Source organism: Linderina pennispora (assembly GCF_002104995.1).
Source record: "Linderina pennispora strain ATCC 12442 chromosome Unknown DL89scaffold_5, whole genome shotgun sequence".
Classification (NCBI taxonomy): Eukaryota; Fungi; Kickxellomycota; class Kickxellomycetes; order Kickxellales; family Kickxellaceae; genus Linderina; species Linderina pennispora.
Window position 1 is genome coordinate 586088 of NW_024468253.1, and position 27841 is coordinate 613928.

Genomic DNA, 27841 nt, shown 5'->3' on the forward strand with positions numbered 1-27841 from the left:
ACCTCTCTAATTTTTCTACTTTTTTACTCTTACTTCGATATCATATGAAGTACAATAGCTAGAGAACATTTGACTACATATGTTTATACTATGTCAAGCCCCATCGAACATATGCCAAATGGAAGTATATATATTATCTGATAATGAAGATATGGTAAGTAAAAGTAGAAATAAATTTTTGTGGCTCAATTTTGCCGCTCAGTGTATAATTGAAAACGTCACCAATCTTCTTATTGTTTCTATTGTTGACAATGAGCGATACTTCATCAACTTATATAGTTACCTGCAGTATTAATCCACTCTCGAATTTTGGGCATGCAAACAATGGAGTGTGGTATCGAAGACCAGTTTCCCTCATCGACATTACGTGATAGATGTACTCCTTCATTCCAAATCAGGAGATATCATCAATTACTAGCACTTGCATCTACAATTCCCGGTAGGCGTCATTACGATTAATCCCCTGCCCGCTATGACCTTCTTTCTCCTTTCTTTCTAGTTCATTGTTTCTATGACACCCTTTTACGGTGGCTATAAAATGGCCACCTCAGATGGTGCCATTGTTGAAAAAATCATCAACTTTTTACCCCTTTACATGGAGAGTGGGCGCTAAGCTGCAATTTTCTTAAGGTAACTGGGGAGAATACGTGCAAATGGGAATGCAGTTATAATGTTGATCAAAGGCAATATTCCCGCCGCAGTTACAGAGCGAGCTTAACAAGGTTTTGCATGAAAGCGACAACTCTATTACCAACCCGACTGTTGAGCAACTCCCTGAGGGGGTGAGAGATTCCTGGCTGAATTCTTCACAACGATGGTTTGAAAGTACAGCCAAGTAATTTGTGCCACATAGTCCGTTTCTTGCTACTTTTTTGTCGTGTGTTTCAGATAATGAAAGTCGATGGCCATATATAGCCTCAGCTTCCAGTCTGCTATGCGAGACAAATGGCGTATAATTCGAGCTAACCAGCACGAGGAGCATGTTTGCAGTAAAGGATGTCTGCGAGTAATCTCCTTGCGCTTCCTTAAATTAGGATGAAAGCGCCACTTAAATAGTAAATGCGACCACTCCTGTTGAATCCTCCTATCTCAATTTCCCTTTCCTTGGCCAACCCACCTACTTCGCTAAACCCTTTCGAGCATGTTTAGATTGTCGCCAATATCCCTAGCCCTGGCGCTGTTCGGCGTTGTTGGTCGTACATTTGAGGTTGCGCTCGAATGGGATGTGGTGGAAGGAACGAAAGGAATTACGGCGGCAATGAGCCTACTGCGATTTGCAAATGACACGTCACCGCCTGGCACAGAGTGGATTGGGATTGGATGGAGCGATGGCTCGATGAGTCTGCAGCACCGTAATGACAGTAAGTCGCTGATTGTCATGCAGATTTCGCCTCCTACGTCGGCACACCAGGTAATCTTAGGCAAGACATCCGATCTGTCCGAGGTTCGGTATAGGCCAACTAGGGATGGCCCGAGTCAAGTGTTTCTAGAGTCTCCTGTTGAACTCGATGCAACACTGCCATATTACTTCAAGGTTGCTGCACACCACAACTTGAAAGACAATCGCACCACATACGAGGGGCTGTACAGCGTTGGGCAAAACTGGGTCTACATGGGCTCGATCATTTTGCAGCACCCCAACGACGGCAAACAGTCGGAACTTATCTGCGCTCTCCAGCGCGTTAGATGATTCGAACGATTCCAGATCACAAGGTGCAATCACTAACGGTGAGGACAATGCACGCAAGTCGAGTGCATTTGAATCATCCCTATCCACAGCAACACTATCAACCAGCAGTATCATCGACATCCACCTCGTCATCGACGGCAGCTTCATCTGCCAAAAGGTCCAAGCATGGCACTACCTCAACGATGGGTGCCGAGGAGGCGTCGTTGAGCAACGAAATCGAAGCGCAGTTCTCCTCAGCAGCGGACCAGTGATGACCATAGCGGCCGGCACACAGAGAGCGACAGCGAGAGTGAGAGAGACGAAGACAAAGACGAAGGACCGGATGAGGACCGTGATGAGGACCGTGATGAGGAAAGAGATGAGGATAGGGATGAGGATAGTGAGCGCGAGAAGGACAGGGATGATGCCCGCGACAAGGGCAAGGACGATGATGATAGCAGCGGACAAAGAGGACACTCCACACCGTGGACAGAAAGAACTCGCCCGGGCGTGCGGTCCTTCACCCCAACATTCATCACAACAAGCGGCATGGAATAATGGCACGCGCCCAGAAGGGACTTTATGAGCTCGAATTAGAGCCCGATCTCCAGATACCAGGTGTAGACCTGCGCAAGACGCTGCGCGAGTCGTTTCATGGATTTTGTGCGGTCACGGATCGCTGGCAAGCACCAGGCTGCCGACTTTGGTGATGATGACGATGACGATGACAGCCGTATGCTTAGTCTAATCAAAGGCGCACTGAGCTTCCCCGACTACCCCGCGTTTCCCAAGATCTACTCAGGCGTCAAGCGTCTTCCGGGTGGTGATTTGAGCCATGTCCGAGCGGGGGTGTTCAAGAAATTCCAGCTGCGAGACCGTCTCGGTTCCATGTACTTTGTCAACCGCTGCCATGCGTACTCGTATGACGGCAATGATGAAGACAAACTTTATGTGCGCCATTACTTTATGTCGGCCAGCTACCTCGTCGCTATAGACGGGACGAATTCGCTGGCCAAGACCCTGGGAGAAGGAAGTGACACCCACGGCGATAAAGCGTAAACTGAATTTTGTGCGACACCTGTGTTTCGGATGCTACTGCTTCTGCCGCCATGTCTTGGAGCACCAGATACCCTGGCGACGTAGAATATTTCCACTACTATCTCCCTCCCCACAGTCCATTTTTCACAGCCTTTTTCATGCTCTTCATTTCACAGCCCATGCATTCGGTATTACAGTGCAGGGCTCGCATATCAAATACATTTAACTAGCTTGCGCAGCGCAGTATCTTTGACTTTTTGCATGTGTCTCCATCTGTATCAACCATTGTATTCAACCACACCCAGTCACTCTACTATGCGCAGCTTTCTAGCTCTGTCATTTATTTTGCTTATTTCGTCGGTGGCAGCCACTGGTGTTGTTTATGATAACCAGTACGGTGTCACGCTGTTCAATACCAAAGGGGCAAAGCCGGCAATACAGACTGCATCGCCTGACGAGATCGACGGTGCGAGACTGAATGACTTTGGCGAGGTCTACGACAAGCGGCACAGGGAGCCGTCGGAATATGACATCAGACGGAGTGGCGCACACAATGAAGCTGACGAGCGCCAGCCTGACGGGCATGAAGGGAAGAACGGTCAAGAAGCTGCGGGTGACGATACTGGCAGCGACCATTCGCTAGCACCGTACAAGTTGAACAACTCTGACGCGATCCAAGAGCTTGAGGAGCGCGTGCAGGAAGAGAAAGTTTGACCCGGAAGAATTGGGCAGAGTCAAGACCAAGCTTCGTGATGCACACATAATCCCAGATGTGCTGCCAGACTCATTTGTTGCAGAATTCCCCGTGTCAGTCAGGTATGCCGACAAAGAGGCGGCCATGGGCCAGGTGCTATCCATCAACGAGACCCGCGAGGAACCCACGATTGAATTTGACGCACCGCCCAACGAGGTGTTCACAGTGGCCATTGTGGATCCAGATGCCCCAGCAACCACCCGCCACGGATACCGCTCCTTCAGGCACTTCCTGGTTTCCAACCTGGACTCGACTCCAGACAGGCCTACCAACATCATCACTGAGTACCTGGGCCCGCTTCCGTCCTTCAACTCGGGCTTCCACCGCTATGCCGTGGTAGTGCTGAAGCAAAAGGAGCCATTTAACGTCACCAGAGACGATGTCCCAAAGTCGCGCGTGCGCTTTGATGCGGTGCAGTGGGGAAATGAGCGTGGCATGAAGCCGGTGGCGGCTACATACTTTGTGGTCAAGCGCAACCACGTCAATGACGACCTAGACTAGGTACAGAAAGTTATGCATTAAGCTCCGAATAAAACGCTGGTATTAACAAATGAGCACCCCCGGCGGGCTAGTTCTTTGGCGCCATATCGGCAGGCAGCGGCGGCAGAATCCTGATCTGGACCGAGTTGTTGACGTGGTGGGGCGCGCCGCGGATGTCCCACAGCTCGATGTCGTAGAACAGCACGTGCTTGATAGTGAGGTGCGAGTTGTTGACGTCGTACAGGATGTATGGGGTGATCACGGGATCAGGCATCACCGACGGGCTGGTGTTAGTGGCGAACGCACGCTTTGGCGGCGTGCTCATCAGGATCGGCAGGTCAACGGCAAACGACACGTTGACATTGTCGACAAGCGGGATTGGATCGCGCCATTGCGGTGCAATATTGGAGATTGTGCAGACTGTGCGGTCGGGGTCCTTGTACATGACTGTGCCGTCGTTGCGCGTGTACTCTATCATCTCCAGGAACTTGCCCTCGATCTTGGCCAGGTAGTAGTACGGCGTGCTGGGCGAGAAAGCCATGTCCACCGTGAATGAGCTGCTGGCTGCAACAAACGGGCTTGGCAGGTTGACAGTGATGTCGAGCTTTCCCAGATTGTGCGTAGTAGCGAAGGGGCTTTTACCAGGCACTGTGAGGTACAGCCGCGGCACTGGGAAGAACTCGAGCTCACGCACCCCCTCAATTTCCTTGCTGAACCCCTTGGCCTTGATGACCGCCTTGAGCTCGTACTGCGAATAGTTGAACTTTGTGAACGCGGTGGTGTGAAGGCTGGTGGGCAGCAGGAAGGTGAATGGGATGTGGTGCGAGCCAGGCTGTAGCTGCATCGTGTATTTCAGCGGCCACACCACAAACGGAATCGGCGTGATTCGCGGCACACCGAACTCAAAGTACTCGACCTCGATAAAGCGCAGCTCAATTGATTTGATTTTGATGACTCGGTCCGACTCCAGCACGATGTTGCCGCCCAGCTCACAGCCCTTGCCTGGGTGCGCGAATAGAGTGGGTGCATGGTTCAGCGATATAAACACGCTGACCCCGCCCTTTGTCTGCGTGGGGAATGTGCCCGGCGACGTGGGCGTGAGAGGCGTGACGGGCGCGACCAGTGGCGATGACGGATAGTCCTCCATGTGTGTCAGGGACGGTGTAGATGACCTTGTGCTCTGGTACGATAGGTGCCGGCTTTGAGCGTGCGAACTGGTGCCGTTGTTGTTTGAAAAGATTGACCGCTGTGACGATGTGAGCGATGCTGAACGTGAAAACAAGGGCATGCTTTTAGTGGGGAAGCAAGGGGTTCAAGGAAAGGGCGCGCTTAGTCTTTGTGCCACAAAGAGAGGATTAGAAAGGAGAGGGTGAGGAAAAGCACTCGCACCGGTAGTATCTGGGAGAAGGAACTGCAAGTTTAATTACCAGTCCAGCCCCATGCCGCAGACGCAGGCCAAGCTCCCCAAATTTATACGGAACGCACGCAGCTGCTCCCGTTCCCTTCCCCTCTTGACCATTTGCCTGCATTGATTTTCGCCTGCCTCCACGCACTATATATCCTTTGTCCTTGCTGACAGCCCCTCGCCGGCTTCCAGAGTCGCGCTTCGAGAACAACCTGCCTATGCGCCTGCTCATCGCTGCATATGGGGCAATATAGCCGGACTACCTGCGCGCAGAGCACAACGCAGACAACAGCATTCTGCAACGTGCGGCATTAAATGGCACGCATCCGTGTTCCCCCAATGAAGCTCCCGAGCCCCCGGCACCGCAGTTGCGTGCGAGAGCAGAAAAACCTGCTGTTCGCGGACCCGGGCTGACAATGCCAAAGCGTGCCATCGAAGGGAAGAGTGGAAAACCTAAATCGAAACCCTTGGGCTATTGCCTACCAGATCGAACAGCGGTAGTGTGTGCTAGCGGTGATTGGCGTCCAGTAAGAGCTGTGACTTTGCTGCATGCAGCCTGCTTGTTTTGGAATGCCGCAAGCCCCAGCCAACGTGCCCAGACGAACTGGCTGCCAGCAGCAAGAGCCAAGATACACACAGCATTTGCTTGTCTGCCACTCGGGCCTGAGATGATCGGCAATGCATTGAAAAATGAAGTGGTTGGAATAATTAAGCGCTGCGCCCATTGTGTATTGCAGTGTGCCCCCGCCGCCCAACGCGTATTTGCCAGACCGACTTTGTTCTAGGAAAGCAGGCCGGCCCATTTCTGGTATGCTGATCACTCATGTCGATATGTACCTGACCGCCAGAACGAAAATAAGCGATGCTGCAGACATGCTGCCCACCACCTGCACAAACACCGGCCGGAACACCCGCATTGGTCCGCCGCAGGATCGCCAGCCGGCCCTGTGAGTCAACCACATGGAGCGTTGACACGACCACTATCAGCATCGCTAGAACAATAATGTACACGCTGACTCCGTCTGCAAACTGGGTAAATCTGGTGATGTGCTGCTGGAACTTTGTCATTGTCATAGCGCTTGACGCAACCATGACCATGGCCAGCTTTATCCACGAGAGGAAGTTGCGCTCGGCGGCAAACTGGTCCCGTGCCATGCTGTTGTCATTCTCAACCACCAGCTCGTGGAACGTAAGATGCAAGGGCTTTTCTCTGGAGGGATTGCGAGGGCATTGCTAGAGCGAAGGGGAGAGGAAAAGAAAACCAAAGGGCGGCTGTGCTTGACAGCGATAAGTGTGGTGCTAGAATCGGAGGTGTGCGCAAGTTTTATATACGCGGCAGTCGGACTTGCCAGACAAGAGCGAGCTCTGCCCATCATGTATGTCGCCGTGCCTAACTCTTCGCTCTCGCCAACAATAGGTCATTAATGCGCCCCCGCCCCATACGGAGGCCACGGATGGCGAGTAAGCCGCTCCCACAGTGATACACGCTTAATTATTTTTCAGGGGAACGCAGGCGATAGGGGGAGGGGTTTGGTAATCGGTCGATTGACGCTCGGCTGGGGTTTTTGGGCAGGGGAGAGCGGGCTGGGTTATCGTATTGCCGGTTGGCTCCATAGTGTGACGCGGTTTTGGGGTGTGCGTGGAACATGCGGTGACACTGGCTGCATGCACTGGCCCCGTGCCCAGGACCACGCTTGCCACCACTAACGGCCCAGCCGGCCTCTGGCTGTGGCCAGAGATGAAGGCGGAGCCACTGCCACTGGGCAGTTCGCATTCAGTGATGTGTGTGGCGACAGTTGCCACTGCCAAAGGGGAAGCACCTTGGCCACAAGGCGTGAATGCCACTGCAGCCCGCGTGACCTGCTGTGGGTGCTGCCTGCTGTGGGGCTGCGCCGACGGCACCGCTGCCTTGCCCATGCCCATGCGCCACCAGACACCCGCCAGCCAAAAAAGAGCCTGCAGTGCGAACAGACATGGGCGAGCCGCGAGCCGGATCGGCAAAGCGGTGGACCTGCTTTTTCCCACGCTTTTTCTTCTGGCGGTGTCACGTGGAGGCTGGGAATCTTTTGCCCCACATATAAAGCCGCGCTGCCCAGCGATCCCACCCAGAAGCACTCCTTTGACCGCTTTTCTCCCACGCAACTCCTATTTTTCAGCACTCTACTAACCAGCCATGTCTCCACCGACCACCTCGAGCCCCAGTGCCTCGGCCCACGACTCGAACCTCATTGATCTGCTGTTCACGAGCGCCCTTGACGGCGAGTACGTGCGCGACCAGATCGCCGGCACGTACAAGGCCTATGACCCTGCCCAAGACAAGGACGCGGCACCTGCACCTGCGGACAACAAGGCTGGTCTTGATGCCACCCTGGTGGTGGAGCTGAAGCGTCGCGAACTCGAGGCTATCAAGACCGGCCGAGGGTGGCGACATCGCCGGCGCCATCACCGCGCTGTCGGCCATTATCTCCGACTGCCCCCAGTATGCGTCTGCCTATAACAACCGCGCGCAGGCCTACCGCCTCGAGGGCAAGGAGGACCTGGCGCTGGCAGGATCTGAACAGCGCAATCAAGCACGGCACCGGCGAGATCCTGGGCCAAGCATTCACGCAGAAGGCTGTGATTCTCAGAGCGCGCGGCGACCAGGATGGCGCCTTTTACAACTTCTCGCAAGGCGCCAAGCACGGCAATGAGGTTGCCAGGATGGCTGCTGCCAAGGAGAACCCGTACGCAAAGCTCTGTGGAAAGATTGTCCAGGAGCAGATGCGTCCAGATCCGCAACCCGACTGCTGCCTGAGATAAGCCCACTTGTAAATCATGACCGTACTCCTTGACCCGGACCCCCAGCCAATATTATAAATAGCACCTTTCACTTTGCAGCTTGTCCCAACATGTACTTTGCAGGATTCCCCTGTGGCAAAGCCAGCACAAACCCACCTGCTGTTCCTGATACTGATATGCTCCAGGCAATAGATTTCGGATAGTCTCTGCCTCGGATGTGTATGTCGCCAATGCGTGGTGCTGCTGGCATGTGGTGCGGATCCTCCACAGGCGTGGCTATTGAGCCTGCGCACTATATTCTACAAAGAGGTTTAGGGAGAAGATGGGCACAGATATAATGCGCTTTGTAGAATTGTCGACGCTATTCTCTACGCCGGTGCCTTTCTGGAATGCCGTATATCAATATCGGTCGACATCAAAGCATTCGCGGTACCGGGATTTGGTATTGTCACCTGCATGTCACAAAGGGTGGCTGGCTCTAGCGAAGGTAGACAGCCATATCTGATATAAAAGTCAGCCACAGCACCGCGACAACAGCCCTTGGCCTGTACCTGGATAACTATCTCGCTGCCACTCCCTCAACACCACATCGCTATTATGAGCCGCAAGGCATGTCGCCGCTATCGCCCTGGACTGCCTGCACGCTGGTCCTTGCAGCACCCACACAGGCAAGACCAAACCTGATTGTGTTTGGTGACTCGCTCTCTGACAACGGAAACACTGGCCGCTTGCTGAACAGCAACGAGTATTGGAATGGCCGCTTTACAAACTCGTACGTGTGGAACGAGTATGCTGCTGATATTCTTGGCATGAACCTCGCCAACCATGCATATGGCTCTGCCTCTTCAAACAACGCCTTCTCGCCATCTACGGAGAACGGCACAGTGATCCCTAGCTTGGCTGACCAGGTGTCATCCTACCTGTCAGATAACCCGAGTCCAAGCCAAAGAGGCGCTTAGCAGGGGACATTATCTCCGTGCTCATTGGACCGAACGACATTGCCACCCATCTTCCAGCAATTATCGGTCTGAAAGAGAGCTTCTTTTCGTTCTCAACCAACTTGGGAAAGCAGGTTGCAAAAGGGAATCAAACCTCTGGTTGATGCCGGATACAGGAACATATTTTTGTGGAACCTACCTCCCATTGACCGTACGCCGCAGGGAATTCGGAAGTGGATTCCAGCTCGTCATGAAGCCTGCTGTATACTGGGTGAATCTGCAGCTGAAGAGGGCACTCAGATCTTCAGGCTACAGCGGCGTCCGCATTCTTGACCTCCACCGGCTGGTCAGCAATGCGCTAGACCAAAAGTTCGTCGCTGCAATCAATGTCACAAACACCAACACTGAGTGCTATAAGCGAAATGGTACAAGCATGGGCCCACTCAGTGTTTGTGGCGACCCAGACAGCCACTTTTTCTACGACAACAAGCACCCGGCATCCCGTATTCACTACACATGGGGAGTCATGGCTGCTGCCTTGATGCGTAGCCCGAGCCAGGACATGGACATTGACTCGATGCTGGAGCTAACCAAAAAGTTCAACATTGGCCAGAGCAGCAGCGCAAACAACATACTGGCTGATTAGATATGGCCTACGCCACACCTTCATCCGCAGCACTTCTAGCTACGCTTACACCCACAGAATTGTCGCAATATCAAGTATTCAAGCTATGCTGTCGCTGTGACCACGTCCTCCGACCCTGACAGCTACTTCATTTTACAACGAGGTGTGTGCAGCAACGCTAGCACACGACCTTGACCTTGAGCGCGACATCACCTCGCTGCTGGTACTTTTCAAGCTAGTCTACATTAGCAGCGCATCCCTGTGACAGCAGCGGTATTCTTTGAAAGCTGTAACCAGCAGACATCTCCTTGCTAAGAAAATTCAACTTAAAACCTCTTCCAGCAACACTACACAAAACTGGTCTATATATCGTCGGCATTGGCGTCAGTCATCTGCCCGCCAATTGCACATTGCATTAAACAGCAGCTGGTTTTCGACCTCAACCACCTCTGACCTGACATGGTTGGACACACATGTCTGCGCTTCTTTACGGGCGCTCAGCGGCCGAGACTCGGTAACGGATGCGACATCCCACAGCGAGACCTTGCGTCGGTCGCCAAAGTAGTCGCGGAACTGGTCGAGCACATGCTTGTCAAAGAGCCTATTCCGGTCGCGCGTGAAGCGGCGGTGCCAGGAGGTCATGTCTGCGCTGCAGCAAAAGTACTGGCCTGTGCGGATCAAGATATCAGTCGAGTTGGCGTACATCCCGTCGACGCGCTGGATCATCTTGGACAGCTCGCGCGAGAACTCGACAAACGTGGAAAACGCCGCGTCCCAGTTGGTCAGCGCAATAATCAGCAGATCCGGGCTGCCGTACGGGTTGATATACTCGGGCACCATGTCCATGTCCCAATGCGGCTTGTTGATTGTGACAAGGCCGTCCCACTTGTGGAAGAAAATGCGCACGCTGTCGTTTCCGTGGTGGCCAATGTTGCCCGGCCGGAACTCGTACTCGCTGGTGTCGCTCATGCCGCCCAGCCTCTCGTCCAGCTTCAATCAGGTTGTTGCGGGCAATTGCATTGAATCGCGTGAACGGCTCGCGCTGGTCCTCGCAGATGCACTCGCGCGTGAACTGCTCCTCGGGCAGACTGCACCACTTGCCCAGCGTGCTGATCTTCTTCAACGAGCGGCGCGTGTTTGAGTCGCCATACCAGTGCGTCAGCGGGTACTTTTCACGGAGGCAGCCCACGAATTCCTCGTAAGGAACACGGCGCATCCGACACGAGTACGGCAGCCAGACCCTGCCGTGATTGTCCGACCCTGGGACAACCGCTGCGCTGAATGGCAGGTCGCGACTGGCGAATCCAGCGCCCCTCAACCGCGGTGGACGTGCATAGTGGCAGCGATAAGTAGTTATGCAGGCTGTATGGGCTCTCTGGGTCGTCAACAACCGTCACTTTGCTCTCCCCGCTGACCTCCAGCGGCTCGGCATCGTAGGGAAGCGGATTCATTGGAATCTCAGGGTTCCATTCTGCATTGCGGTGCTCCAGAATGCCCTCTGGTCGATAAACGTCCTGGGTCCCGCAACACAACATCGGCCTCATAGATGTGCACGCTTTCGCGGTCGTGGTTACGCAAATCCGGTGTCGCTTTCAGCTTGGCTGTGACGCTGACGTTGAGGCTCTCGCCAACCTAGGTCGAGAATAATGCTGTCCCAGAAGCCCCCAGGTAAGGGAATGAAAAAATGCGAAACATTGTGCGGCGCCGGCGGGACCACCACGCGCACGCAGACGCTGTCGACCAGGACTCAGCGCCCGCTTGAGCGGAGCCAGCTTGACTGTCGGCGGTCCCGACAAGTACCAAAAGTCGTCCGGGACTGGCAGCTGACTGCAGGTAGGCTGTGGGCCATGCTTCCCCAGACTGAGCACACCGTTCCAGAGCTTGCTGAGTCCGCCGCTGCTGGCTCGGCTGTTGCCGCCGCTGGGGCTGTTGGGGCCGGCCGCGGGTGGCGTGTCGCCGGTTGTGTCCTCGCCCAGCTCTGCGAGCTCTGCGAGCTCTGGCGGCGGCGGCGGATGCGAGTCGCTGAATGGCAGCAGAAAACCGTGCAAGATAACAAGCATCACCACCAGCCCAAGAACAAGCTGGTTTCGCCGGTTTGCCAGAATCGACTGCTGCACCTTGCTACGCCAGCCCGGTGCTGCTGATGCTACTGCTTCCGGCATAATGTTGGTGGGCCGCCCAGGAGATATAAAAAGGAAATACGGGGAAGGTAGGGGGAATAAGGGGTGGATAGATATAGCGAAAGGGACCTACGAAAGGAAGAAAGAGCAGGAGGGAGCAAGAAGCATGAAGAAAAAAGAGCATCAGCAGCAGCAGCCCGGTTCCTAGAAAACAAAAAAGCACAGGGTGTTTCTATAAAAAGAGCGGGTACAGCCGCTAAAAAAATCAGCCAAAGAGGATGGCTAGCGTGGACTGGTAATGATCGTCGCCAGCGCAAAGAACAGGCTCTTGCTGAAGGCAAACAAATAGACTCTGCGTACCACTGATATTTATTCAAAAGTCGAATGCTACGAACACGGAGGATGGGCTGGTGTGGTGCGCGCCCAGCACTCAGCGACGGCGCCGGGCCTTGCGGTCACCGCACGCCGACTTTGCGCCCTGGGTACACGTCGTCAGCTTGGTGTCGTAATAAGTCCCGGCCGGGCAGTCCCCAACATAGGGCTTGTTGTCAGACCCACACGTGATGAACTTGTCGCAGATTGTTGGATGGGCAAACGGTTTGCCAACTGTGTCCTTGCCTGTATGGCCCTTGCAAACATCGTCGGCGGCAGCAGCAGGCGAGACCAGGGTAACTAGGGTAACCAAGGCAGTGCAGAGGAGCGCGGTTTTCATGGCAGAGGTAGTGGCAGAAACAAAGCGAGAGATATGGACTGTTCTGAGAAGGGAGAAGAGCGGGGGAGCGCCAGATGTAGCTTATAAACACAGCACGCGACTGCTCTCCATGTCCTCTGCGCCAGGACGACCGGGTGCAGCATTGGCCCTGTGCCCCCTTGCCTACGGACAATGCGCAATACGTTGGTTCCCTATTCACTCTGGCGCTGTTGTACGTTTGTTTTTACTTTCTGTACCCACCATTTGGCCAGGTTGGGTGTGAGAGGGTCCCACACGCAGATCAGAACAATCGTTCCTGCTCCACATACCTTCTGCGACACTGCCATTGTCGGTCCATTGCGCGCTTTGCTGGGATGCTATTGCAGACATACACCCGTATACAAAACATGTACTGAAGCTGGCATGCTGCTTTTATTGGTTTGCAACTGGTATTACCAGCCTGGATGCAACGCGGTTACGACCAAAAGTAGCGCAGCATATGCCGCTGTCAGCAACATATGCAGAGTCCCGCACAATATACACTGGCGAGGTAGTGGCCTGCATCCCTACTCGGCTTACCCGTGACCATTCCTGCCTAATACAGCAATGTGGTCAGAGAAACTGCATTGCCAAGCCACTGCGCTTAGCTCTTGTTGGCTGTGGCACTCTTAGTCCCTCTCTTCCTCCTCTGCTGCGCACGCGTATATCATCCGATTTCCATCTATTCTGCTTTGAAGCATGGGCACAGCAAAGAAGAGCTGAGGAGCCAATTTCAGACCACTACTCGGCGACCTGTGCGACCGTATTGCCCGATCGTTTCGCACTAGCTTCCCAGCAGGTGGCGTGTTCGCGATCCACTGCAGCCTGTGGCTAAAGAGACATGTCAAAATGCCACTGCTCACTGGAGGTATAATCCCTAGCACCGACTGGTGTACGGCAATGAACGATATGTACGGCATGGGTGGCAGGAAGATCGATCTCATCATCATGTTTAACGCGTCCCAGGAAGACGTGGTCCGAATGCCTTCGTCACGTCTGTCCAGGTGCTCGAGCCTGGAGTATCCTCCTGCTATATTGCAGGCAGCCGAATTCTATGGAGCAGAAATGCCTCAGCCAACACCCCGGAGATCGCAAAGAAACCCAAGGCAGGTCCTTCGAGAGGCAGGCTGGCAGTTCCAGCGACGCAGGGCAGTACTGTGGACAGGTAGTGCAAGCAAGGAAAGGGAACTGGGACAACCAAGCAAGCAGGGCAGGGGCTTAGAAGTGGCAGCGTGAGCAAGTAGTGCGCGGTCTACCACACAAACTCTCGCAGCACTGCTGACTGCTGTATCTTGAAGAATGCATTGGGCAGCCCGCCAAGCACTGCTCGAAGAAAGAGTTGCAACGGCACTCTTCCAGTATACTTCATTCTTCATGGACCACCAGCGCATACAGCCAGCGAATGCTACGAGGTTCGTCGTCTCATGGGTTTTGATTATCCTGGCGCTGGCATGGCTCTATCGCCCAGGCCTACGCTCAGGGAGAGTGTATCCCACATGAGCGACAAGGAAAACAATAGCCTGTATGACGCAGCATAAAAGAGTACAGCGCCAGACCCAGACCCTGACCCTGCCAGCTCAGCACACGCTCTGCACTTGCATGCCGAGAGTACGACATCACTATCGGCTGCAAGGGATGCGTATGCATCTACTACTAACCCCACACACAACATAGTCAAACTGGCCGCCATCAGCCCCAAGTCTTTTGCTGTAGAGGTTTCAGACACCATCCAACCGCAACTGTATGCGCCCAGAAACAGCCGAGGCGGCTGGTCTCCATATAATCTCTTGACAAAGGGACAGCGACCATTTCTAGTGGCGATGGAAGAGAGTTCAAGCACGTTGGTGTTTCCATTGACACAGCTGGTAAAAGTTGCGGCAAGTGCAGACCGCCGGTCTACGAAATCGCTGAGGGCTTCCCATCCTTAGGGATCGTTGTGATGAAGCGCGCTTTCGATTCACCACAGGCGTAGTCTTTATTATTTGCTTTCAATCCTAGCTTGAAGATTCAGTTTAGCCAGGATGGCGGATCACTGCTGAACTGGAGCTTCTTCTTGAGATTCTGCAGCGGCAAGAACAGTGCCTCCAGATTGACCACCTCAGGGGTGTCTATCGCCTCAAAGCAGTTGTCCGTGCAAGCATCGCGTAGTAGTGCGCGGTTGCTCATAAACTCTTGCCAGCTGACCCAGATCCATTGCAGGCACTTGTTTGGCTCCATGCGCCGCACAGGCCTGCCTTGATACTCCTTGGATACCTCACACGAGTGGAATAGCGTGATGTAGTGGAGATCCGGCCCAAAGACGTCGTTGGTAGCCTCACGATACGCTATGCTGTCAGTCTGGATGCCGCACTCCTCGAACGTTTCCCGTGCAGCGCATGTGCTCCACTCCTCGCCCATGTCGAGATGGCCGCCAGGGAGACCCCAGCAGCCCGACCCGTGGCTGCCCTGCCGCTTGCCAAGCAAAAAGTACGCCTTGCCGTTGACTCTCTTGATGACAAAGCAGCCGATTCCAACCCGAACAGTAGCCATTGTCAGAAGCAGGATGGGGAGAGTAAAGTTCAGATAAGCAGAAAAGACGCCATTGGTCGTGATGGCGATATGTCGGCCCATATTTATACCGTTTTTGAATTACTGCGGCCGACTGCGATAATCGCGGCTCAGCACCCGCCTTCCTTAGACGTCGCCTTGTCATCTAAATTCAGCTCATATTACGCGCAATGTCGGCATCGTGGAGCCAAGTCACACACAAGTTCCCACCTCGGGCAAAGGGCTGCTACTTGGTGACTAATGAAGTCACCCGTGCTATTGACAGCGAACTAGCCAAGTACGAAGTTGGCATGGCCAACCTATTCCTCCAGCACACCAGTGCGTCCATATGCCTGGGCGAGAACTTTTGTGACGAGGTGCGGGATGATATGTTAATGGCTTTGGACACAATCGTACCCGAGTCGCTGCCGTACACGCACACTGACGAGGGACCAGATGACATGCCTGGTCATGTCAAGTCAGCCCTTGTTGGCGTGTCGTTGGACATTCCGATCAGAAACGGCAGGCTGGCACTGGGGACCTGGCAGGGAATATACCTCATAGAGCATAGGACATACAGGCATTCGCGCCAAGTTGTGGTTACTATCCAGGGCCAAAAAAAGGCAGGGCGCTAGTAGCTCGGCGTTGGGAGTATCGACATTCGGGTCCAGAGTCCCCCTGCGCCACCATGGACATGGCCGAAGCGCATACCTGCAAAGGCCCAGGCAGACGATAAGCTTTTCTTCTTCCCCTCAGCCATATCTTTACCTACCTACATATATGATTTTTCATATATGCCCGATAGCCATTCATCCCCTAGATTAACAGAGGGCTTAAGCACACTTCAATAGTCAAATACAATTGAAACACGATGTGGATGCTAAGTGGAAATAGGGGATATGTTAGGCCAATGTACTGATCTGGCACTTGTGGACAGCCGATGTCACAGCAGTGACGGGAGCGGATGTAGCACTCAGGGTGGCGAACAGCAGAGTCTCTGTGAGTGTGGCAGGCTCACATCCAGCACAAGAAGTGGCAATAAACTCAGAGGTCAGCACTGACGGCAACAATGCTGGAGCACTAGTGACAGCCATTGGCTCTGGCAACGGCGTGGGTGAGGGTGTAGACTGCTCCACTGTCCTCACCAGTGTTATAGTCGTTGGCCTGCACACGTCGCAGGGAGTGGTCACGAATGACGTAGTGGTAGTGGCCATGCGAGTAGTCAATACCGCAACTGCAGTCGAGAGAGCTGGTGCTGCTGACGTAGGCGCTGGGGGAGTCACAACAGAGGTAGGCAGCCGCTGCTGATCCGTCACAGCCAGTGCACCTGACGGCTGGACTGGGGTGCTTGAGATAGGCAATGTGTGGGCGAATACCAGTGTCGTAGTGAGTGCGGTTGGTTGGCAGGCAGCACATGGTGTCGAAGTAACGACAGAGGCGGTAGCCGTCTGGCTGGTGCCAATCGCCCCTGTCGGAGTAGGCATAGCGGGGATGGTGTTCGATGAAGCAGCTGTCTCAGGAACACCCGATGTAGGATGAACCTCGACAGTTGTGGTCACAGTTGTCGGCTGGCACGTGGCGCAAGGGGCAGTGGTAAATGAAATAGTGCTTACTCCAGTAGCATGGCTAGGCGACGGCACCGAAGACACAGGCGCCGACTCGAGGTTAGAGGTAATCGTCTGCACAGCCGTGAAAGTTGTGGGCTTGCACTGGATACATGGAGTCATCGTGAGGGCCATAGTGGACAGGAATATGGTATCCGCAAAAATAGGAGCCGTAGTGAATGCTGTCAACGTTGTGTACACCCCGATATCCGAAGACGGAGTAGGCGACTCGGCCACCATATCGCTGGTGGTAGGAGATGCATCTGTTGTCACAGTCGATGTAAACGTCTCCACCTCGGTGATAGTCGTCGGCTCACACACATCGCACGGCGTCGATGTACGAGTAACGGTGCTGGTCCACGTGGTGGTGATCGTTGTCTCGGATGTGATCTCGTCAGAAGTCGATGGCGTAGGCAAGCAGGTTGAAGTAATGGTCTCAACAGTGGTCACAGCAGTTGGCTCGCACTCAGCACACGGCGTCGTTGTGTAGGTGCGTGTCGAGGTAACAGTGGTCACAACAGGCACCGTCGGTGTGATCGTCTGCGTGGATGTGACAACTGTAGGCTTGCAGTCAGCGCAAGGGATCGTGGTGAATGTTGTCAACGTTGTGTACACCCCGATATCCGAAGACGGAGTAGGCAACTCGGTCACCATATCGCCGGTGGTAGGAGATGCATCTGTTGTCACAGTCGATGTAAACGTCTCCACCTCGGTGATAGTCGTCGGCTCACACACATCGCACGGCGTCGATGTACGAGTAACGGTGCTGGTCCACGTGGTGGTGATCGTTGTCTCGGATGTGATCTCGTCAGAAGTCGATGGCGTAGGCAAGCAGGTTGAAGTAATGGTCTCAACAGTGGTCACAGCAGTTGGCTCGCACTCAGCACACGGCGTCGTTGTGTAGGTGCGTGTCGAGGTAACAGTGGTCACAACAGGCACCGTCGGTGTGATCGTCTGCGTGGATGTGACAACTGTAGGCTTGCAGTCAGCGCAAGGGATCGTGGTGAATGTTGTCAACGTTGTGTACACCCCGATATCCGAAGACGGAGTAGGCAACTCGGTCACCATATCGCTGGAACTAGCAGGTACCATGGTAGTCAGAGTCGAAGTCAGGGTTTTGACGTCAGTGATGGTTATCGGCCCACAGTCTGAGCAAGGCGTCGACGTAAATGTAGAGGTGGCGGTCCATGTCATTGTAATAGTCGTCTCCGTCGAAGGGTCGATAAGCTCACCCTGGCCCATACTGCTGGACAGCGACTCGTGGTTGGTGATCGGTGCGTCGCTACTGAGTGATGTCTGTGCTGTTGGCGATGAATCAGCTGGCAGAGTTGGTGTGGAATCCGTAATTACACCCGGCTCCACCGATGTGGCAGATGCGGTTCCGCTATATCCACTGGCAGACATCTGTTCGGCAGCACTTGACAACTCGCCAGTACTTGAGAGCTCCTCAGCTGAAGTCGGCCTAGCGATACTGTCTATGTCATCAAGAGATGATACCCCGTCTACAGATGACAAGCTAACGAAACTCAACACATCATCAACAGATGAATGTTCCGTGTATGACGACTCATCGGCACTTGATAGCTCAACGGTACTTGGGGGATCAGCAACGCTCGAACCGTCATCGACTGACGAAAGCTCCGCGTATGATGACTCATCGGCGTCCGACTGCCCAACAGAAGAAGCCAAGCCAATAATACTCGACTCCTCATCTTCTGAGGTTGCGTCAGCAATGCTGGACAGCGTATCCGTGCTCAATAGCGCACCAGTACTCGACAGATCCTCGATGTCCGACTCGTCGCCAATGGACGACAGGTCAAGTACAGTTGACAAACCCTCGGCGCTAGACTCCTCATCAGCAGATGAAAGCTCGGCAAACGACGACAAGTCAGAGCTCGACACACCATAAATGGACGACGGTTCAATGACACTCGACTCATCGCTAATGGATGTCAGCTCAATGATGCTTGATAGATCCTCAATGCTCGACTCCTCCTCAGCAGATGAAAGCTCGGCAAACGACGACAGCTCAGAGCTCGGCTCATCATCAACGGACGATGGTTCAATATGCAATGACCCCTCAATGCTCGGCTCCTCATCTGTCGAATTCTGCTCAGCGATGCTTGACTCGCCATCGACAGCAGTCGTATCGGGAACGCTTGATAGCTCATCAGTGCTCGACTCATCTCCAGCAGAGGAAGAAACAGTGTGTGACGACTCGTAGCCGCTTGACAGCCCGTCAACCGAAGTCAGATCAGCAATACTCGACTCGTTGTAGACTGATGACAGTTCAACATACGATGATTCCTCAGCGCCCGACGACTCACCAGCAGTACTCTGCACCAAAATACTCATCTCCTCATCTGCCGAAGAAATATCGAGAACGCTGGCTAGCCCATCAGTGCCAGACTCAGCATTGCTAGTCGACAACTCGGTATATGTCGACTGGTCGCTGCTTGTAATCACATCCACAGATGTCAGCTCAGTGATCCTGGATTTGTCACCAACGGATGACACGTCAACGAAATCGGACTGGCCATCGTCAGATGCGTTCTCCTGGCTAAGTGATAGTGCAGCTGTGTCCAACTGTGAAGTAGCAATGGTCTCTGGTTCCGACGACTCTTTCGTGGATGCCTCAGTGTCAGCAGACTCCTCTATCTCCGATGGTGATGCGCTGGGAATAGACTCGGTGGTAGACGACTCCTCGATCGACAATGCCTCTTCGACAGATGATTCCTCATCGGATGACGATGCCGTTGCCACCGGATCAGTAGTAATCGATGCCTGTAAGCTTGTCTCAACTGACGATGACACGCCAGCACTGGTGGTCTCGCTTGAGTCATTCTCGGTATCAGACACAGCAGTGCCCTCGTTGGCCGATTCAGTAGCAGGAACCGTCGTCTCCAGTTCCGATTGCTCAGACAGCGTAGTGGGTACGCCTGGAAGGGTTGATGTGGCTGATATATCTTCATCCGTCACATCATCATCAGACGCTGGCAGAAGTTCAGATGACTTCATGGCTGTGGCATCCTCAGAAGTGCTCTGTTCCTTGGTGTCGCTCAAAAGAACAGACAGAGTGGGCTCAGCCGTAGACGATATGCTATCGACAGGAACAAACAGAAGGCTCTCAGAGGGTATGGCCGAAGTGGTGGATTGCAAATCACTCGTCGATGGAGCTTCCGAAGTGACCATGTCTGAGATCGATACACCATCCGTCTTCGAAGTCTCAAACTCAGGAAAATCGGCAGACGACACGCTATCACCGGCAGAGGCTGAATCACTAGTTGACGACAAGCCGTCCGATGTGGTCTCAGTGAGCACCGATTGCACAGCATCAGACGACAACTGGGTAAAAGTGATAGCGACAGGGTCAGAGGAATCAGAACTTGCGCCCAAGCTCGTCAAGCTTGGCTTTGTGTCAGTCAAAAGCCCCCCAGATGGTGGATCAGAAGGCGCAGCATCGGAATATGAATCGAAATTGGAATCTGAAGGCGTCTCAGCGGGAGTATTTAGTGAAGTATCGAGCGGCGGCTCTGTAGTTGACGGTTCATCAGGCGACGAAGATTGGCCGTGGAATGACTGCTCGTGCGTATCAGCAAAGACACCAAACGAAGAAAACGCGAATTGTATGGTCGGGCTAGAAGATGGCAGGGAATCTGAGGCCACAGTAGGCATCGCATTGTCGACCCTGGGCACTGAGCCTACGGGCTGGGCGGACACAGCTGCGGTTGCTGCAAACGCCGCGAGAATGCAAACAGGGCTGAAGAGCTTCATGTCCCGGTATGAGAAATATACAAGATAGCAATAATAGTAGAGCGGTCGGTAGGGTTTAAGGAATCCCCTGGGTTAGCGATAGCGCGCCTTTAAATATACTCCAGCATTTGGCTAGATATCACACCGTTTTCAACTCCGACGTAATCGATGCACCGCCGGGATCCAAGCGTCTAGCACTATTGTTCTCCTGATGGCATAGAGGTAGACAAAGACCCGGTGTCGGGCCGCTCTACCAGAAGCTAGGCACCAAAATCAGCGACACATTTCTAGCCCGGCAGGTAATTGTCAGGGGTACTCCACCACACAAGTAACACAAGGGGGCAATAGTGTTTTTGTCATGCCTGCTTGTTACACAGCTCAACGACACGCCAAGTTTGTGATGTAAGCCTTCTCTACGGGCTGTTGTACGCTTTGCTTCTCAAGACAGGCATTTCATGCTCAGGGCAGGGTACAAGAACGCTTTATTCACCGTTGGATTCCACTTCACGAAGCCGCTTTAGCAGCAGCTCCTCGCGCTGGTCCATGTTGGCTACCAATCTGCGGATGTGGCCAAGTTCCAGCTTGATTTCTTCTCGACGAGTCATCAGCATCTGGCGGTATTCGTCCGACTGAATACGGCGGATAGGGAACCAGTCGGGCAGTCTTTCGATTGGATCAGTGGTCAAAGCACGGCGCAGCTTTGCAATTATAGATTGCGACTCGTCATCCGCCTCTTCGTCGGCTACATTCTCAACTGCTACCTCTTTTTCTGCAGCTGCAGCAGTGGTGGAGCCGCCTGTGCTCTCTGAGCCATTGTGGTGTTTGCTCTGTAAAATCATCTCTTGCCGACGGCGGTTCAGCCGAGTATAGCAGTACTGGCTTGTACCTGAAATTGCTGCAAACAGCGCTACGCCTGTTGGTACTGAGCGCCTGCCCCGAGTAATCAATGCAAGAAGCCCACCGGTTAGGCCACCAGCAATGGTGCTGCTGAATAGCTCGTCGCTGTCTCTAGTCTGCGAGAACCGTAGGTTGAGCGGCTCGTTTTTGGACTTTTGCTCGATAAGCATGATCTCGCGACTGGTGAAAAACAGCACGCCATACAGCGACCAGTTCATGGCCATTGTGGTCGCATGGCGTGCAATCGGCTGCAGGTTGCGCAGAATGGCGATGTTCATGCCCACAACCCCGCCTGTCACAGCGAGGCCCAGAGTGCCGAGGATGATTCGGTTGCGCGAGTCGCGATCGGCTAGTACGTTTGGCATGGCGGCGGCGTTTGGTAGATGGCAGACTAGCGCAGACGATCAAACAAGAAGAGTGCTACAGCGAAGAACCCCGGTGCTTGAAAGCGCGCGGGCGATGGCGCTCGTCCCCAAGATAACAGACGGTCTAGCCCAAAGCGTTTGTGGGATCGAGATGATCCGCTGATTTTCTATATTGCTTCTGGTCCGCCCCGCCCTTGCACAAGTCCGCACAAGCGGATTTAAGAAGCTGACAATGGCTGATTTTCTCTTCTCTTCCGCACCGGATTGTTCTTGTCTCTGCTTGTTGGCATCCCGTCACTCTATTCAGAACATATTTGTATTTAGCATATTAGCCTCTCCATGCTGGCGGCCCTGCGGCGGACAATCGAGTGGACTGGGCAGTACGCGTACTGTTTTCTGCACCACAACCCGAACCTGCGCGATGAGTTGTTTACTACCTCGTATGTCGTTCCGCAGCCCCTGCTAGCAGCCATACGCGTGGTGGTATTTGTATACTGCCTGTCGGTGCTTGTTGCAAATCTAGTGGTCAACATTATGCATGAGGCGGGCTGGAGCTGGCCAGCATACTTTACGACACTGACATACCTTGGAATCACTATGTACTACGGGTTTGCAGCATTCAACACATGTCAGTATACGCTCGTATACGGGCTGCGCAACCGCCGGCGCATACATACCAGTATGGTTTCGCATCCCATCCAGATCCCTTTGGAGCAGTTTCGCCAGCGGACGCTAGGCCTTGGAATTGACCATAGCAGTGCCTCCCCGCCTGAATTGACGCCAGAGCCAAAGGGCTATGTTGCAAATGCTACAAGCCAACCACAGAGCCCGGCTGGGTGGCCCGACAACGCCTCGATACCAGCGACTTTGGCACAGCCGTCGTCGACATTGCATCAGCTCGCCTTGGCAACGCAGTGGCTCCTGTACGAGACATTCACCTGCTACGCACCACTGGTGTCGTTGATCTACTGGGGGTTCCTGTACCCATCCAGCGGCGGCTTCTATGAGAGGATCGACACGTGGATGGGCACCAGCATGCACGCGACCAACACAGCACTGATGCTGCTTGAGGTGCTCCTGTTTTCGCGGTGCCCGTACCGGTGGACGCACTTTACCGTTGTCATCAGCGTCCTGGCCTCGTATCTTGTCCTGGTATACTTTATGGTCGGGGTTTACGACTTTTACGTATACCCGTTCTTTGATGCGCGCTTCTTTGGCGGATACGTTGCAATTATCTGTCTGCTGGTTGCAGACATTGTCGGGCTTGTGTGGGTCGTGCTGCTGATGGTGCACAGATGGCGCGACACAAAGTACCCAAAATGGACTCAGGAGTGAGCCACATTTCATGCGCCGCAGCTCTTGGCAGCCAGGGGATCGAGTAGCCTTGAGCGAATTTTTGCTCAACACTCGGGGGATCTGAGTCTTGGCAAAGATGGAGGGAAATGGCGGGCCTCGGCAATGTAGGCTTGATTTTTCTGCAGCCATAATTCCGCTTGCGTGCTAGTGTCTGGTCGTCACCTGGTCCGCACTGATGTATGCCGCCTCAGCTATTTAAAGAAAACTATCTTCTGTTGTGGTCGCGTCGAAAGATCCTGAACCGCACACACCTGGCCTCCTACTCCTTTTCCGCCCTGTACTAATTAATACTACTGACCATGGAATATCCTGCACGCACCTCACCCCCCACCGAGAAACAGTCGCCCGAACTCATTAGGACCAGTACTGGCGGGCCCTCGAACTCCAATAATGTAGATCCCGACCTGCCTCCCTACAGCGACGAGGCTACCTTTGAAGATACCGCAGCTGTGGCTAGCCCCCCAGTGCCAGCCCAGATCGTTGCACCACCCGCCGTGGATATCCGCCCACAGCCCATACGCCTGAGTTTGATCAACCCGCACAGCATCTCCAGTGGATTCACACTTGCCATCCCTGACGCCTTGCGCGTGTTGCCGAGCCGGCAATTCGACGCAGAGCGGTGGACCCGCTTCGTGCGCGAGCTCAATGCTGTGCTGAGCAAGGCGCCTGGCACCATTGCCAAAGAAATCACCGAATTCTGGTTAGTCCACCTGTGCACGCTAGGCGCGGCTGGCATGACAACCAAGATCTACGCCAAGCGCATCAGGCAGAAGGCACAGAATATGGTGGAGAACTGGAACCGCGTTGATTTGGCACAAATGGGCCTGCATGCGCGGCTCAACGAGTCAGCTGTTGATGTTAACGCGCACCACACGGACGACTTGTACTATCGCCGGCATGGCAGGCAGTTCCAAAGCCCGGACAACGTCTTGACATACACGTCGCTGGAGCTGGTCGTGGAGCGGCTCTGAGGCAGTCATTGTGATGTAATCTTGTGGTCATGCTAATTAATCGCGGCCTATTGGTCTGGGCGATCCTCGCTTCCAGGAGTAGGGGTCTCGAAGGGCTGGCAGAAAAGTATAAAAGCCGGCTGACAGAACCACCCCAGCGCTACTGCTCTTCGTGACACACAAAAGCATCAGCACCATCAGCGCCTCTACTCTGCTCTTACACTTCCTATCTCCCTGTAATTGCTTTTTCTGCTCTACATCGTCAAACACCTAAATCATCACAATGGCTCCTACTATTGTCTTCATTGGCGGCGGCAACATGTGCGAGGCTATCCTGTCTGGCCTGCTCAAGATTGGCCACCCGACTGCTAATGTCCGTGTGTCTGAGCCCTTCCCGAGCGTGCCCAGTATCTGCGCGAGAAGTACTCGATTGACGTGTTTGAGAGCAACAACGACGCCATCACCGGCTCTGTAGGCAAGATCTCCACGTCCCCTGCCGACGTTGTCGTCCTGGCCGTGAAGCCGCAGGTTGTTGCCGGTGTCGTGAAGGGGGCTTCAGCAGCTCTGCTCGCTGCCCAGCCGCTGGTCATCTCGATCGTGGCCGGTGTTGCTATTGCCGACTTTAAGCGCTGGATCCACAGCTCGGGTGACAGCAGCGCCCACGTGCCTCTGGTGCGCCTGATGCCCAACACCCCGGCCCTGGTTGGCGAGGGCGCTGCCGGTATGTTTGCCAACGAGGATGTCAGTGCCGCGCAGAAGGAGCAGACCGAGTACGTGGTCAAGAACATCGCCAAGGAGTACTTCTGGGTTGCCAGCGAGTCGGGTATCGACGCTGTCTGCGCTGTCAGCGGCTCTGGTCCTGCCTACTTCTTCCTGGTCATCGAGGCCATGGAGAAGGCTGGCCAGGACCTGGGTCTGCCCGCTGATGTGGCTAAGAGGCTGGCAGCCCAGACTGCGCTCGGTGCCGCCAAGATGGTGCTGACCAGCGAGGACGACGTTGCCACGCTGCGCCGCAAGGTCACCTCGCCCAACGGCACCACCCACGCCGCCATCGAGAAGATGAAGGAGGAGCGTGTCCCCGAGGGCGTCGACCAGGGGATGAAGGCGTGCTTTGCCCGTTGCTCGTCGCTGTCGGAGGAGTTTGGCAAGCTTTAACGCAGCCCCACCACCATAGCGTTTGCCATAGATGCCAAATAAAAAACATAGTCAAAGCACATGATCCGTCTGCCTGGGACGCTTGGCAGGTCTCTGCAGGCGAGTTTGGACAAACGTCATTGGCAACCTCTCCTTCGTTGTCCTTCGTTGTCTATTTTTTTTTTTTTCACACCAATGTCGCACCAGCTGACGGACCCGCTCATTGACACATTCAAGGCAGCACTGGTACACATTACCAATGCCAACGACCGTGTCAAGGTGCTGTTTGCCATCGAGTCGCGGGCGCTGCTTCTTGAATGTGAGCGCACGTACCAGGTCCAGTTAGACGAGCTGCAACAGAAGCATTCGCGGGCACGCGAGCAGCTCGAGCGCAAGCAGGCGCAGATCAGTGAGGAGCGACTGCGCGTTGACCAGCTACGGCGCAAAACTGCCGGTTCAAAGTTCAAGTGGATCACAAAGGAGCTGGACAGCGCTGTCAGTGGGTTGGAGTTCTCGGAGCTGATGGTCGAGCGGGCCGAGAAGGCTGTAGATGACAGCGCGACGGAGCTACAGCGCGCAAAAGAAGATGGTGCACGAGAAACCAGACAGTTCAGAGACGATGCACACAGGGCGTATGAGGCATGTGCTAATATACTGGATGTTATCCCGGCGGATCCAGATACGCAGAGGGGTGCGCCAGGAATCTGCCAGCAGTTCATGGCCGTGATCCCTGTCAAAACTGCATCGGTGCCGCTGAGCAAGCCAGAGCACACATTGCCCCCTCCACTGCCTCCACCGCCTCCACCACCACAAACACGCGCATCTGTATCGCCAGATCTCGAAGGAGCCCGCTCGAGACCACAGATGAACCAGCGTGGGTGCTCGCTCCCGCCCCCACCGCCACCGCCACCTCTGGTATCTGAGCTAGCACCATACCTCCCGCCTCCACCGCCACCTCCCAACTACATACCACTGCCTGGTCCAAAAAACGAGGTCCAGCCAGCTCCACGGCCTGTGCCATACATCCCTGGTGCACGTGCACACTACCCTCCACCTCCATTAACCCGCCTGCCATCGCCACCGCCATCACACGCACTCGGAGACACCCATATGCAGTCTGTGGAGGAAGTTAGCCCGCCACGGATCCCGCCTAGGCCACGGTACATGTCCATGCCTGCAGTTACTGAGCCAGCACATGCCTCGCCGCCTCCACTACCACAGACCCAGCGACCAGGTCGTGCTCTGCAGCAACCAACAGCCTATGGAGATAAGCTGCATCCGCCACTCGATAGCGACATGCACCGCCAGTCGGCACCGCCAAAAATGCCACAGCCGCCGCCGAAGCCAGCGTCACTGAAGCTCGCACTTCGATACCAGCGACCTGCCAGCCGCCCAATTGTGATGTCAATTAACAACAGTCTAGAGACGCAGCTGGCAGTCCGGCGCTTCCAGACGCAATTGCCTCGAAAGTTTCTTATTCGCATGCCATCGCCGACCAGCCCCGATATCGATTCCGTCCGCCGTGCGGTGTTTGGGCATGTTTGGGCGTGCATTCGAGCAATGCTGCAAGAATCGGTGCCTGGGATTGCCAGGGCAGAACTGATCGATAATATGGCGACCAGCAGTACCGGCGTATCCATTGACGTGTACGATGGGAGGGTAAACCACCCTATTTTGCGGATGCCAGTAGATATCACCGGGTCATTCAAGCGCTGTCCGCAGCAGCAAGACTACCCCTGCGACGTACCTCCAGCAAACAGTCAAGAGTCGGCAAATATTCACCGGTTGGAAGGCGAGTTCGGCGGTATGTGCGACCCGATAGCCATCGAACGGGCAATTAAGAGCTTGGTACAGCAGCGCATAGCCACCGAGCCACTGTCTCAAGAATGTGGTGTAGTGATTGCTGCTGAAGGCATGTTGCTGGCGAGGCGAACCGACCACCAGGGTGTTGAGATCAGCCCACTAGTCGCATTCAACGGCACAGTGCCCCACCCTGTAGCAGCCATCGGATTCTATGTCATGGAAGCACTAAATCGCCTTGCAGATTGCTAAGCGCAGCCCCCCTTGCGATTCATTTATTTTTGCAAGAGAACTTTAGGGTAGATCTGCCTAAATGAGTCACGCAAGCTCGCTAGTGCTGCGAAAGAGAACAAATGAGTTTCGGAACCTAACCAAGGCGATGGACTTTTAGGTACACCACAGTACTCAGTCATAAAGAACTAGCAGGACACCAAAAACTATGAACGATGTCGATGGCAACAAGAGCACAGCACTGCAGATACAAGCACAACAAGCCCTGTTTGCCAGGTTAATTCAGTTTATGCATGCTACATGAACGACGAGATAGGTTACTAAGCCAGCTGGCTAGGTGATGGCCACAGGCTCTGTGGCATGATTGGTAATGTTGCGCACCCGCTGCGGCTGTCCCTGATATCGACATGTCAGCCGAATCAGGTTACAGCAAGCCAGGCGCCAACGAGAGCCCCGCTACAGCCTACAATGTGGAGGTAGAGTCTAGCCTCTGATAAGTTGCACAGATGGCCATATTGAAAACCCCCTTGCACAACTCATCTATTCCCTTTTCTCTCTTTTCTTCAGTATTAAATATGGCTTTTAAAATCCCCACACATTCAACAAACATAACAGTATATCTATTATGAACATTCCTAATATAAATGTAGTAGCTAAGCCTGAGAACAGTAAGGCAGCTGCCAATAGT

General features: G+C 54.2%; 12 protein-coding genes across 12 annotated transcripts; 8 read left to right on the forward strand and 4 right to left on the reverse strand.

Annotated features, from left to right (window-relative positions):
• Positions 1–1081: 1081 nt before the first annotated feature.
• Positions 1082–2949, forward strand: DL89DRAFT_266853 (uncharacterized protein). The gene is made up of 6 exons (XM_040887267.1): positions 1082–1653; positions 1679–1797; positions 1832–1937; positions 1975–2179; positions 2294–2702; positions 2724–2949. The coding sequence occupies exons 1-6, from the start codon at positions 1142–1144 to the stop codon at positions 2726–2728; spliced, it is 1356 nt and encodes a 451-aa protein (XP_040744262.1). The 5' UTR covers positions 1082–1141; the 3' UTR covers positions 2729–2949.
• Positions 2950–2967: 18 nt separating this feature from the next.
• On the forward strand, positions 2968–4001 carry DL89DRAFT_266854 (PEBP-like protein). Its single transcript, XM_040887268.1, has 2 exons — positions 2968–3415; positions 3447–4001. Exons 1-2 carry the CDS (start codon positions 3023–3025, stop codon positions 3960–3962), a joined length of 909 nt encoding a protein of 302 aa, XP_040744263.1. The 5' UTR covers positions 2968–3022; the 3' UTR covers positions 3963–4001.
• A 28-nt stretch (positions 4002–4029) lies between these two features.
• Positions 4030–7269, reverse strand: DL89DRAFT_292308 (uncharacterized protein; the record flags this gene model as incomplete). Its single annotated transcript, XM_040890287.1, has 3 exons — positions 4030–5187; positions 6244–6525; positions 7003–7269. The coding sequence occupies 3 exons, from the start codon at positions 7267–7269 to the stop codon at positions 4030–4032; spliced, it is 1707 nt and encodes a 568-aa protein (XP_040744264.1).
• A 250-nt stretch (positions 7270–7519) lies between these two features.
• Positions 7520–9708, forward strand: DL89DRAFT_292309 (uncharacterized protein; the record flags this gene model as incomplete). The annotated part of the gene is made up of 4 exons (XM_040890288.1): positions 7520–7798; positions 7897–8094; positions 8727–9046; positions 9297–9708. The coding sequence occupies 4 exons, from the start codon at positions 7520–7522 to the stop codon at positions 9706–9708; spliced, it is 1209 nt and encodes a 402-aa protein (XP_040744265.1).
• A 363-nt stretch (positions 9709–10071) lies between these two features.
• On the reverse strand, positions 10072–12519 carry DL89DRAFT_322114 (uncharacterized protein; the record flags this gene model as incomplete). Its single annotated transcript, XM_040891323.1, has 6 exons — positions 10072–10666; positions 10722–10982; positions 11017–11183; positions 11221–11288; positions 11402–11839; positions 12246–12519. The coding sequence occupies 6 exons, from the start codon at positions 12517–12519 to the stop codon at positions 10072–10074; spliced, it is 1803 nt and encodes a 600-aa protein (XP_040744266.1).
• A 2025-nt stretch (positions 12520–14544) lies between these two features.
• Positions 14545–15066, reverse strand: DL89DRAFT_292311 (uncharacterized protein; the record flags this gene model as incomplete). The annotated part of the gene is made up of 1 exon (XM_040890289.1): positions 14545–15066. The coding sequence occupies one exon, from the start codon at positions 15064–15066 to the stop codon at positions 14545–14547; it is 522 nt and encodes a 173-aa protein (XP_040744267.1).
• Positions 15067–15254: 188 nt separating this feature from the next.
• On the forward strand, positions 15255–15698 carry DL89DRAFT_292312 (uncharacterized protein; the record flags this gene model as incomplete). Its single annotated transcript, XM_040890290.1, has 1 exon — positions 15255–15698. The coding sequence occupies one exon, from the start codon at positions 15255–15257 to the stop codon at positions 15696–15698; it is 444 nt and encodes a 147-aa protein (XP_040744268.1).
• Positions 15699–20884: 5186 nt separating this feature from the next.
• On the reverse strand, positions 20885–21748 carry DL89DRAFT_266860 (uncharacterized protein; the record flags this gene model as incomplete). The annotated part of the gene is made up of 1 exon (XM_040887269.1): positions 20885–21748. A coding segment is annotated over exon 1 (776 nt), but the record flags the coding sequence as incomplete, so codon positions are not given.
• A 180-nt stretch (positions 21749–21928) lies between these two features.
• Positions 21929–23177, forward strand: DL89DRAFT_138710 (uncharacterized protein). The gene has a single exon (XM_040883401.1). It carries the CDS (start codon positions 22022–22024, stop codon positions 23015–23017), a length of 996 nt encoding a protein of 331 aa, XP_040744270.1. The 5' UTR covers positions 21929–22021; the 3' UTR covers positions 23018–23177.
• DL89DRAFT_138711 (uncharacterized protein) lies at positions 23178–24183 on the forward strand. The gene has a single exon (XM_040883402.1). The coding sequence runs from the start codon at positions 23338–23340 to the stop codon at positions 24007–24009; it is 672 nt and encodes a 223-aa protein (XP_040744271.1). The 5' UTR covers positions 23178–23337; the 3' UTR covers positions 24010–24183.
• An 88-nt stretch (positions 24184–24271) lies between these two features.
• On the forward strand, positions 24272–25143 carry DL89DRAFT_292316 (pyrroline-5-carboxylate reductase; the record flags this gene model as incomplete). Its single annotated transcript, XM_040890291.1, has 3 exons — positions 24272–24361; positions 24388–24528; positions 24568–25143. 3 exons carry the CDS (start codon positions 24272–24274, stop codon positions 25141–25143), a joined length of 807 nt encoding a protein of 268 aa, XP_040744272.1.
• On the forward strand, positions 24990–27395 carry DL89DRAFT_138731 (uncharacterized protein). The gene has a single exon (XM_040883403.1). The coding sequence runs from the start codon at positions 25204–25206 to the stop codon at positions 27172–27174; it is 1971 nt and encodes a 656-aa protein (XP_040744273.1). The 5' UTR covers positions 24990–25203; the 3' UTR covers positions 27175–27395.
• Positions 27396–27841: the final 446 nt, after the last annotated feature.